General features: G+C 32.3%; 1 protein-coding gene across 5 annotated transcripts in view; it reads left to right on the plus strand.

The window, feature by feature from the left end:
- Nucleotides 1-2052: 2052 nt before the first annotated feature.
- Nucleotides 2053-11803, plus strand: part of LOC111703716 (nidogen-1) — a 40537-nt gene continuing 30786 nt past the window's right edge. For all 5 annotated transcript variants that reach the window (XM_023475743.1, XM_023475744.1, XM_023475746.1 and 2 more), the window contains exons 1-6: nucleotides 2053-2136; nucleotides 2858-2946; nucleotides 3355-3415; nucleotides 3914-4039; nucleotides 4982-5052; nucleotides 5520-5598. In XM_023475743.1, the coding sequence (XP_023331511.1) occupies nucleotides 2095-2136; nucleotides 2858-2946; nucleotides 3355-3415; nucleotides 3914-4039; nucleotides 4982-5052; nucleotides 5520-5598 (468 nt within the window). In that variant the 5' untranslated portion in view covers nucleotides 2053-2094. The remainder of the gene's footprint in view (nucleotides 2137-2857; nucleotides 2947-3354; nucleotides 3416-3913; nucleotides 4040-4981; nucleotides 5053-5519; nucleotides 5599-11803) is intronic.

An 11803-nucleotide genomic window follows, 5' to 3' on the forward strand; every position in this document is an offset into this window, starting at 1 on the left:
AAACGTTTATTTCTTTGCACTTTCATGGGCAGGTGCCTTAAATGAATTTTATTGACATCAGGGTTAAAAAATATAAGATTCAGATTTTAATTTAATTTGCAAAATGCGTTATAAGATACTTTTTTTGCATAGAGAATTAAACTACTCTCGTATTGTTTGTTAGTTTGTGTGCGGTCTCTTAATAAGTTTGAACTGCAATGAACCCTATATTTAAACCAGTTTTTATCTCTATATATTTACACAAGTATCTCATCTAGGCTTAATCATAAGATGAATCAGTCGTATCGGATTTACGGAGAAATCTACAGAAATAGAATATATTTAAATAGCACCGTTTTTGCAAAAAAAATGATCCTTTGCCACAAGCTCAAATTTTCTTATCCCTATATCTTCACAACCTGCAAGTTAAGTAAACCATTGATATTTCAAACTTAGATTTTTGATCTAAACAAATTCATATACTGAAATTTATAAGGTTTACGACATTGGGTTGCAAAGATATAGGGATTTAAAATCAGAGTTTGTGGCAAAGACTCAATTTCCTTGTTAGACTGTGAGAAAAGACTCGAGTTTTCAAGTTTTTAATGTAGGTTTCGTGCTAAAAAAATTGTTATCCGAGTGACACGACTTTTAACGTCTGTCGGTCTCAAAAGAACAGTGTGCAAGGCTTTTAGTGACCTAAAAACTCTCCTAAAACTGGAACAAGATTTAATCAACTTTGAGAATATAGTTGATTCTAGTTCATGGAGTTCTATTAGTTGAACCATTTCCCTTGGTTCAATTTTAAGAGAAATTATTTAACTTTTACATTGCTCAACTACTTCTCGCCAGAGCTGAATTAGAAGGCATTTAAAGGGAGTGTTCACGAAACATAAAAGGGGGTTAAAAACTAAGTTGAAGTTAGCTATTGCACCGATCAATTCTAATTTTATTTTAATCCAATGTTTCTTTGACGAAAGCTAACATTGGCAGTTGTCCTCAAACCAAGAAATCTAGTGTGGATTTATTTATCTAATTATTGGTTCTAGTATTGCATTGATCTATTTTGGAAACGTCGGTTAGAAATATGATACAATATTTACAAAGAAATTGAGTTTTTACCACAAACTCAAATTTTCTAATCAATATATCATAAAGGGGCAAACCTTTTATATTCTAAATTTAGTTTATTTGATTTAATAGAATTCTTTAAAATATCTAAGGGTTACAACTTTAGATTTTAAAAATATAGGGATTAGAAAACCAGAGTTTCTGACAAAGCTCAATTCTTTTACGCTTGGTTTATTCAGTTTCAGAGAGCAAGTAAAGAATTACAAAATATAACGAATGTTGCATTTTTGTTTAGTAAAATAATCTGGCCTGCACAGGAGCTCCTGCTCTGTCTGTATTTGATAAAACAGCACATGCTAAATATGTCTGCACATTAGAAAAGTGTTAATTTGACCAACTGTATAAAACAATATATTTAGAATTTAACAATAGAGGGAGTGTGTGTGGTCAACAGAGGATTACTAGAGGATTAAACATGTATATGGGGGGATTAATTGCGGGTTAATGGAAAGGGTGAAAAGGGTGGAGGGAGGGTTTGCAGAACTAGTTAAAATCCTTCCCGGGATTGATTTACACGTGTTTACAATATAGATGATTGTTTGAGGGACATTGAAACAAATTACTAGTGCACCATGACACCGACAACCAGATGTGATAGAAAGGAAATATATACAAATGTTAAGGATTATATATATAAATAAATATTGAATATTTGATGTAGGGTTTGTATTTATGTTTATTGCAAAGAGGGGGAAATCAAACAATTTTTAAACAATTAAAGAATATTTATCTGATAGAATCATGGGGAAAAAGTATTTAAAAAGAAGAATGAGAATAATAAACTGAACATTTACCACAAAGTCAAAATATCATCCAATTGATAGAAACTTAAAGCTAATCCCTGTATCAACATTTAAACCCTCTATTGTTTTGATGATTATAAAAATAACAACAAAAATACGGTGAAATGGCGAACCATTCTCCAGAATACTTTGAACGTAAATTGAAATCGATATTTTCAGAAATTAGAAAAATAATGAAACAATGGAGTTCAAGCTGATATTATTATTGACTGTTTTGAATCAGGTAAAAAGAAAACATGGTTGATGTCAAGAATGTAATGCAAGGAAAGTTAATTGCGTTTTCGCATACTCTGCGTACATATTGAAACCAGTTCTCTCTGGGTGGAATTTGTAAACAAGAATAGATGCATCAGTGTTCGTTTAGTATCCGAGGAGGTTAAAAGCATTAAATTTTGATAATTTTGATAACTGACATAATACTTTCCTATGACCAGAATATTTCATTGATTTTTTTTATGTGAAAGATGGATCCCATGTCAGGCTTCGACATCCGTCTTGTGTTTACAATAGCGCCCAGAGACAGTACACTGCAGTACAAAAGATGTGTACACTTCTGAAATAACTTTCCTTGCTTTACATCCTTGGTTGATGTTATGTAAGAATAAGATGTTGATTTAAATGTAAGCCATGAAATAAAATTGTCGTTAAAAAGCCTCGATGTCCACTTTCAGCCAGAGAACATATGGTTTCTTCAGTAAGTTTAGAAGGTACCGATGTGAATAGTTTATGGCACTTTAAAATGTAGGTTTACTTAGAATCACTTTAGTTGTGTTTAGGTTGTAAGTTTATCTGTAGATGAATTATCGAGTTGTGTTTAGGTTGTAAGTTTATCTGTAGATGAATTATCTAGTTGTGTTTAGGTTGTAAGTTTATCTGTAGATGAATTATCTAGTTGTGTTTAGGTTGTAAGTTTATCTGTAGATGAATTATCTAGTTGTGTTCAGGTTGTAAGTTTATCTGTAGATGAATTATATCCATTTGGAAAACCAACTGGAGATTCTTTCCTTGAAAACCAAGATGAAGACGGAAACAGGTTAGACCAAATTAGAGAAAAAGTTTCTATTAAACATTTTTTTCGACTCATTATCATTTTTTTAATCGAAATTTTCAAATTATTTGCAGGTAATTAATTCATTTCAATTGCAGATAAAAAAAATGAAAATTTCAAAAATTTCATCAAGTTGCTTGATATTCAGCCAAGCTCAGATGTTGTTCTTTAACTTTAAAAATAATTATTACGTTCATAAAAACCGTGACTTTCTTAGAGCATTAAAAATTCAATTTCAGAATTCCATGGACATTTATAGAAACAAAAAATTATTGACAAATTATCGAAATTAAAATTTTTGCGTCCAGCTCCGAATAGGAAATATGCAATGATACAAAACTAATCTTTTTTTTAATGCATTTGTTTATTGCTTGCATTTTTATCTGTGTTCAGTGTCGAAGCCATCCTTACAACTCCGTTCATTTTCTACCAAAGAGAGTTTAATTCAGTTTATGTAAGTGAACATATACAATTTATCTTTCTATCTATCTATCTATCTATCTATCTATTTCTATCTATTTATCTATCTATCTATCTATCTATCTATCTATCTATCTATCTATCTAATAGTTTCCAGCTCCTAGAAAACTTCATGTTATAGCATTATCTTGGTTTCAGGAAATTAAAAATATTTCATCCTATTGCGCCATTTTTGAGCTTTAGGTGAACAGTTTCTAAATCCATATTTAAAATATATTTGGTATTTTGTGATTATTCAACCAACAAATTTTCTTTTCATATTTGGTGTCTTGTTTGTTTAGTTTTTAACTACATATTTCTTCTTGAAAGGGATTAGTTGCAAAGGGATTCTTGAGCCTAAAACTATCCGTAAATTCAAGTAAATTCACTGAATAATCCACATATGTACATATCCTTAATTGTCCCGGCTTTATAATAATAATAATAATGTATTAATATAAATATAATAATAAAATAATTTAGCTTTTATTAGATAAATGAAAATGGTTTGGTTTCATTTCTAACCGAGGTTCCAAGCTACTACAATGTTGAGATGCCTATGGACTATCCTATCATAGCACCCTTTTACTCAGATATAGATATCAGGAGAACAGGACAGGTAGATATATCACCCTTTTACTCAGATATAGATATCAGGAGAACAGGACAGGTAGATATATACCCTTCTACTCAGATATAGATATCAGGAGAACAGGACACGTAGATTTTCAGATAGCAAAGGATGAATATCAAAAAACAGATATGAAAGGACAATTATCAAAGACCAAGCATTAAAGGACAAGTCTAAAAAGACATGTATCAAAGATCATGTATTTATTAAAGGATATAGGTATTATTGACAGGCAAGAAAAGGACATGTATCAAAGGACAGGTAGCAAAGGACAGGTATCAAAGGACAGTTATCAAAGAATAGATATCAAAAGTTATGTATCAAAAGTCAGATATCAAAGGACAAGTACCATAAGACAGATATCACAAGACAGGTATCAAAAGTCATGCATCAAAGGTCATGTATCAAAGGTCAGGTATCAAAGACCAGGTATCAAAGGTCAGGTATCAAAGGTCAGGTATCAAAGGTCTGGTATCAAAGGTCAGGTATCAAAGGTCAGGTATCAAAGGTCAGGTATCAAAGTTCAGGTATCAAAGGTCAGGTATCAAAGGTCAGGTATTCAGGTATCAAAGGGTAAGTATCAAAGGTCAGGTTTTAAAGGTCAGGTATCAAAGGTCAGGTATCATAGATCAGGTATCAAAGGTCAAGTATTCAGGTATCAAAGGTTAGGTATCAAAGGTTAGGTATCAAAGGTCAGGTTTCAAAGGTCAGGTATCAAAGGTCAGGTATCAAAAGTCAAGTATCAAAATTCAGGTAGCAAAGGTCAGGTATTAAAGATCAGGTATCAAAAGTCAAGTATCAAAGGTCAGATATAAAAGAAGAAGTATCACAGGTCAGGTATCAAATGAAGATATGAATTACACGTATGACAGAAAATGTAAGTGAGGACAACTTTTGAGATAAAAAACTGAAAAGTTTCATTTATATCAGATATCCTGGCGAGTCTCTAGTTCAGCGGAGGATTTGAGAATTACTAATGCATTGATTAATTCTAAATTTAGGTAAGTTGCCTGAAAATTATTACCCAGTTTTCAATGCTTATTTTTTAAATTAAGAAACTGATTACTCATCTCAACTCTATTCTGATTGTGTAACCTCGCAATTTTTTTAAAAGTTTTACTATTTGATAGTTTAAAATATCAAAGATCTAAGATTACGCGGATTTAACGGTTCTTATCCCAGAAAACTAAAACTTTCGATCACAATTTGACCGGTTTAACATAATTTTGTATCCTTCTTTATTTACACTTTTTGTTGGGATATGCTTTTTAAACGAAAAAGTAATGTTATAAACTCCCTAAGTTTAAAGATTGTTGAATTATAGACCAAATAGAATTATATATAGACGAAATAGAAACCAAATGCAATTCACCCTGGTTAGTCCGGTGTGAGATATCAGGTTGCATAAATACAGAGATTGTAAATTCGAATTTAAGGCGAGTAATCAGTTCCTTTCCTTGCTCTTTAGTTCGGTGAGGTTCTCAGCTGCTGAAGTTCTTGTTGTAACCTGGGAGAAAGTTGGACGGTTTGACCGGAAGGATGATAAGGTTGATTGTTCATGTATATTTATTTATTTAGATCATTCTCAAATAGGAATTGAGTCTTTGCAATAAACTCAAGATTTCTAATTCCTATCTCTTTGCAACCGGATGGTGTAAACCTTTGACTTTTTAAACTTAGACTATTTCATCTAAAACAGAATTCATAGCTTTCTATATTTGAGTGCGCGAATCGGCGTCTAGCAGATTCACATCGTGGTATAATTTATGACGATATTTTATCGTATTTTTGATTCAATTATTTCTTATATTTTAGTACTCATGTTTTCGATTAATAAAGTTTATAAGAATAAGAAGAATTCATAGCCTGACGAGATTCGGGGACCAGTAAGGCCGGCCCTCGCCCGTTCAAAATATGGTATTGCCAGTCGAATAGCTTCACGTACAAGGGAGCTAGAGCGTCGGAAATCCCGCCGGTCGTGGTTTGCAATCGCGCTTTGAAATATCTAAGATCTATGACGTTGGGTTGCAAAGATCTAGAGATTAGAAAACTAGAGTTTGTGGCAAAGACTTAATTTATTTCCAAGATTTTTTCGTTGTTTGGAGACATAGTTTTAAGTAATCCTCAATTTACAGAATGAAATGTCAGATTTACAACGGTACCACCCATTATACGTTTGTCTGATCAAGGATGAATGAGAAATTCTCACGTTTCTAACTGAAGATAATTACTTTTCATTTATGTTTTTAATGAACAAATTGTTGAAATGAAAAGCAATAAAATGTAAAAGTAAGATCTTCCTCATTCTTAATCAGATTGAGCGTTATGACTCGTACATCGAAGAATCACTTAATCATATTGAGCGTTGTGACTCGTACATCGAAGAATCACTTAATAAATTTTACGTCTACACGCTACAGTAACATTTTTTGTTGGAATATATATACATTATACATTTACATAAAATACTTTGCTTGTCTGTCAGGGTGTTTGTCTGTTATTTTGTTTGTTTGTATCAAATAAACGTCAAAACGGCTGAACCGATCAGGCCCAAATTTTTTGTGGAACCCCACGTGACCCCAGGGAAGGTTTATGGATGATCGAATTTTCAAAATTTGCCTCTAACAAAATTCGATTATTGAAAATTTGGAAAATCCACGATTTTTTTATAAAATCCAAGAAATTTTAGTTTTTTGGTTTACAATGTATTCAAAGAGAAAATGTTTACAAATAAAATAAAAGAAAAAAGCCTAGGTTACATTAAACCCCTACCCTCCCTCCATTAAAATCATAATTGCGAACCAACATTTATAGCATCGTAAAATCCTTCAATATTGACACAAATTAAAAATATAAATTTTTTCCCAGTGCTCAGTAAAGTTTTACAATAGGCGTAAACCAGTTTTAGTTTCACAGACAATTCAGATTGTTTTTCAATTTCCAGGGGTTGATTCGACTAAACATAGGTTCAATATAATAATAATACAGATGATATAATCACTAAGGGGGAAGTGGAAGTGGAGAAGGGAGGTGAGGGTCTATTAATATTTAAAACAATTTACGAATCGAAGTAAAAAATTGATACGATGATAGGGATGTTCTGTCATTTTAGGCACATTTTGACCAAACAAAACAAAAATCGTTTAAAAATCATGGCTCTCTAAAATGTTGAAACTTTTAATCATATGTTTATATTAGATTCGTTCGTATATATCGTTAGATCGTTGGTTCTTACTTAAACAATTCCACAGGATTCAAGTCTCATTGCTTTAACTTTACTAAAAGACCATTATTTACATCATGTTGCTGAAAATTAATAAAAATCATATAATTATATCATATTATTATATTTAATGTGCAAAATATGTTTTGATTATTTTGCAGACGAAAAAAATTTAATTCAAAATGGTTCCCTGTGAAGCTCTTATCTGTTTGATAATTAAAACAAAAAATATCGAAATGTAATTCTTCTAGCAAACCTAAAGGTGTGAGCTGGGTTAGCTACAAACTTAAATTTGTACCGTTTACGTAACACCTGCGCCTTCTATAAAACCTTCTGCTCAACTATTCACAACTACGCCCCATTCATGTATACCCGCCCCTTCATGTTAACCCCTCCCCTTCATGTATACCCGCCCCGTGTTTACTGAATCTATCCTACAGAATAACTGATTGTATCCTACAGAATAACTGAAAGTATCCTACATGTTTACTGAATGTATCCTACAGAAAAACTGGATGTATCCTACAGAATAACTGAATGCATCCTACAAAAAACTGAATGTATCCTACAAAATAACTGAATGTATCCTACAAAAATAACTGAAATATCTTTCAGAATAACCGATTTATCCTACGAAAATTTGAAAATATTAATAGTACACCCATTGCAATAACAGCTAGAAATATGATCAACTAAGGGACAGGAGAACCAAGGGTAACAATGCAAGATTGCGGAATTGTTGCTAAAATGTTTGAATGCTGCCAAAATTAGCAATTACCCCGCCTAAATGAGACAAGTAGTGTGAGTCCTGAGCTCGTATTGTGCAAAAATGTTTGCGAAGTTTCTGCAATATTACATATGTGCACGTGTCAGTGGGTGGGTTTATTACCACGTTTATCTATGTTCTACAATATATACAGGGTGTTTAATTACAAAATATACAGGGGTTGTCAGGTTCAGTGTGACAGGATGTTCAATAGTTCAATTATCGTCCACCCCGACTGACCCAAACAGGCCCGTAGCTAGGAATTTACAAAGGGGGGGGGGGCACAAAAGCTTAAAAAGTATAGATAGATAAGAAGGGGGCGCGCCGTATGCGAAATTTTTTTCTTTCCTGAAAAACTCAATTAGGGTAAAACTTAATGAATGTAGACTAAACAACTAGATTATTACCTTATCATATATAATAGTTTATTAAGATATATATTTTGCCTGTTTTTATTCCCTTTATTTCTACTGAACTATTAATAAGCTATTTGCATCAAAATAACTGAGGTATAAAATGTAGAGATTTGAGTTAAACCATAAATAGATTTGCTAATGAAAATTTTTGAATCACAAATAGTCAATATCTATTTTTAATTCAGGGAAAGTGAATGATGTAAATTCCTGTAAAGAGCAAAAAAGCTTGAGCATGAAAATCTTAAGTTTTCACAAAACTAAAATTTCAAAAATACTAACCTGAAAGCTTAAGGATAAATACAAAAAGCTTCTCCTAAAGCTTACCATATTTTGTAAATAATTTAAATTTTTTTCCATTCTATATTTTGCTGTACGATGGTTTATTAGAATCATCAATCTAATAAAAGAAGGGAAAAGGAAAGCCAGCCAAAATAAGATTTTAAATCACTGGCCCTGAAAAAGAAATGTGACCAATTAAAGTGTTATTTTTTTTTAAACAGTTATCCTGCAGAGCATTTTTATTTTCATTTTGAAACTTTTTGTTTTTAACAACATTAGTCAATAAAAATATTCAGGTCCATCCTTTATAGACGGAAACAGAGATGAGAATAAATAGAAGTAAACACAGGGTTGATAGATGGATAGATAGATAGATAGATATATAGAAAGATAAATAGACAGATAGATAGATATATAGATATATATAGAAATACATAGATAGATAGATAGATAGATAGATAGGTAGATTTATAGATATATGGATCGAAAGATGGATATATAGATAGATAGATAGACAGATAGATAGATAGATAGATAGATAGATAGATAGATAGATAGATAGATAGATGGATAGATAGACAGACAGATAGATAGATAGATAGATAGATAGATAAATAGATAGAAAGATAAATAAATAGATAGATACATAGATAGATAGATAAATAGAGAGATAGTTGTACGGAGGAAAATACATTTAAAAACAATAAAAGTAAAAAGGTTGGTTTATAGCGCCAGAAAGTAAAGTATATTTGACCCTTGGGGGATTTAAAAATAGGAAGGGATTGCAGAAATTCGGATAGAATAAACTATAAATAGATAGATAGAAAGATAGATAGATGTAGGTTTCAAAAATAAATAAGAAGGTTGGGCTATCTAGGATACATATAATTTTATATTCGCATTCAAGCGTTCTTGTCACATCTCTCATTTTCTAATCCCTAAACTATTGCAACCCAATTTTAAAATATCAAAGGTTTGTATAAAATCAGAAATATTGTTTTGTGAGTCAAGGGACATCTCCATAAAACATCTAAGGTTTTCCAAACCAATCTCTTGAGGATTCCCTCCTGTCTCTTGAAACCCTGAAATAAAACCAGGATTAGATGAGATGTGTCGACACTAAGCTAGAATTTACTGTAGATTTTGCCATTTTATTCGCACATTTGCAAAAATAAGATCTTAATCTTAATCAAATATACAAACTAAACCTTTCTCATCTCAGTTCTTTTCATTATTTCCTTCATATCTTCACTTAATAGTCATCATCATCATTCTCATTTATAGGATTAGGTTTATCTATAATATCCTACCTTCCATTCTTCTATATCTTACTCCTCCCTCCATTCTTCTATATCCTACCCCTACCCTCCATTCTTCTATATCTTACTCCTCCCTCCATTCTTCTATATCCAACCCTACCCTCCATTCTTCTATATCTTACTCCTCCCTCCATTTACCTATATCCTACACCCTCCCTCTATTCTTCTATATCTTTCTCCTCCCTCCATTCTTCTATATCCAACCCTTCCCACCATTCTTCTATATCCTACCCCTCTCTCTATTCTTTTATATCTTATTCCTCTCTCCATTCTTCTATATCCTACATCTCCTTCCATTCTTCTTATTCTACACCTCCCTCCTTTATTCTTTATCCTACACCTCCCTCCATTCTTCTATATTCTACCCCTCCCTCTATTCTTCTCTATCCTACATTTTCCTCCATTCTTCTATATTCTACACCTCCCTCCATTCCTTTATTCTTCTATTTCCTACATTTTCCTCCATTCTTCTATATCCTACACCTCCCTCCATTCTTCTATATCCTACATCTTCCTCCAACGTTCTATATCCTACATCTTCCTCCATCTTATTATCCTACACCTCCCTCCATTCATCTATATCCTACACTTCACTCCATTCTTCTATATCTTACTCCTCCCTCCATTCTTCTTTATCCTACATCTTCCTCCATTCTTCTATATCCTACACCTCCCTCCATTTTTCTATATCCTACAGCTCACTCCATTCTTCTATATCTTACTCCTCCCTCCATTCTTCTTTATCCTACATCTTCTTCCATTCTTTTATATCCTACACATCACTCCATTATTCTATATCCTACACCTCACTCTATATCCTACATCTTCCTCTATTCTTCTATATCCTACACTTCACTCCATTCTTCTATATCCTACAACTCCCTCCATTCTTCTATATCCTACACCTCCCTCCATTCTTCTATATCCTACATCTTCCTCTATTCTTCTATATCCTACACTTCACTCCATTCTTTTATATCCTACACCTCCCGCCATTCTTTTTATATCCTACACCTCACTCTATTCTTCTGTATCCTACATCTTCCTCCATTCTTCTTTTTCCTTCATATCCCTCCATTCTTCTTTATTCTCGCCCTCCCTCCATTCATCTATATACTACCTCCCTCCATTCTTCTTTATTCTTGCCCTCCTTTCTTCTTTTTCCTACATATCCCTCCATTTTTCTTATCATATATATATATATATAGTCTTCTTACTCCTATACTTTTGTTTCTTAATCTCATAAACCCCGTTACTGATGAATCTACTCTGCCCCATTACTTTTCTTAAATATACCAAATATATATAAACACACACTGTGCACGCAATCAGAGTTATGATTATTATCATATCCTGATATTTAAACATAATCTTTATAAAGTGATTCCATTATCTCCACGCTTTATTCAGTTACTGTAAAAAAGTTTACTGAAACCAAACATAGTATTTTACAGAAGTTTCAAGTTTTCGTTAAAACATTGTTTTTAAAGATAATAATGTTCACATTTGGGTGGAAGATTTTGATAAGAAATCAGGTTAACTGTATTGACAAATATAATTTGATATGAAAATGTCTGAATAATCCCTAGATGAAAAGGGGCTAGTAGTTGCTATCTGAAAAGGGGCTAGTAGTTGCTATCTGAAAAGGGACTAGTAGTTGCTATCTGAAAAGGGGCTAGTAGTTGCTATCTGAAAAGGGGCTAGTAGTTGCTATCTGAAAAGGGGCTAGTAGTTGCTATCTGAAAAGGG

This window comes from Eurytemora carolleeae, unplaced genomic scaffold (assembly GCF_000591075.1).
Source record: "Eurytemora carolleeae unplaced genomic scaffold, Eaff_2.0 scaffold481, whole genome shotgun sequence".
NCBI lineage: Eukaryota > Metazoa > Arthropoda > Copepoda > Calanoida > Temoridae > Eurytemora > Eurytemora carolleeae.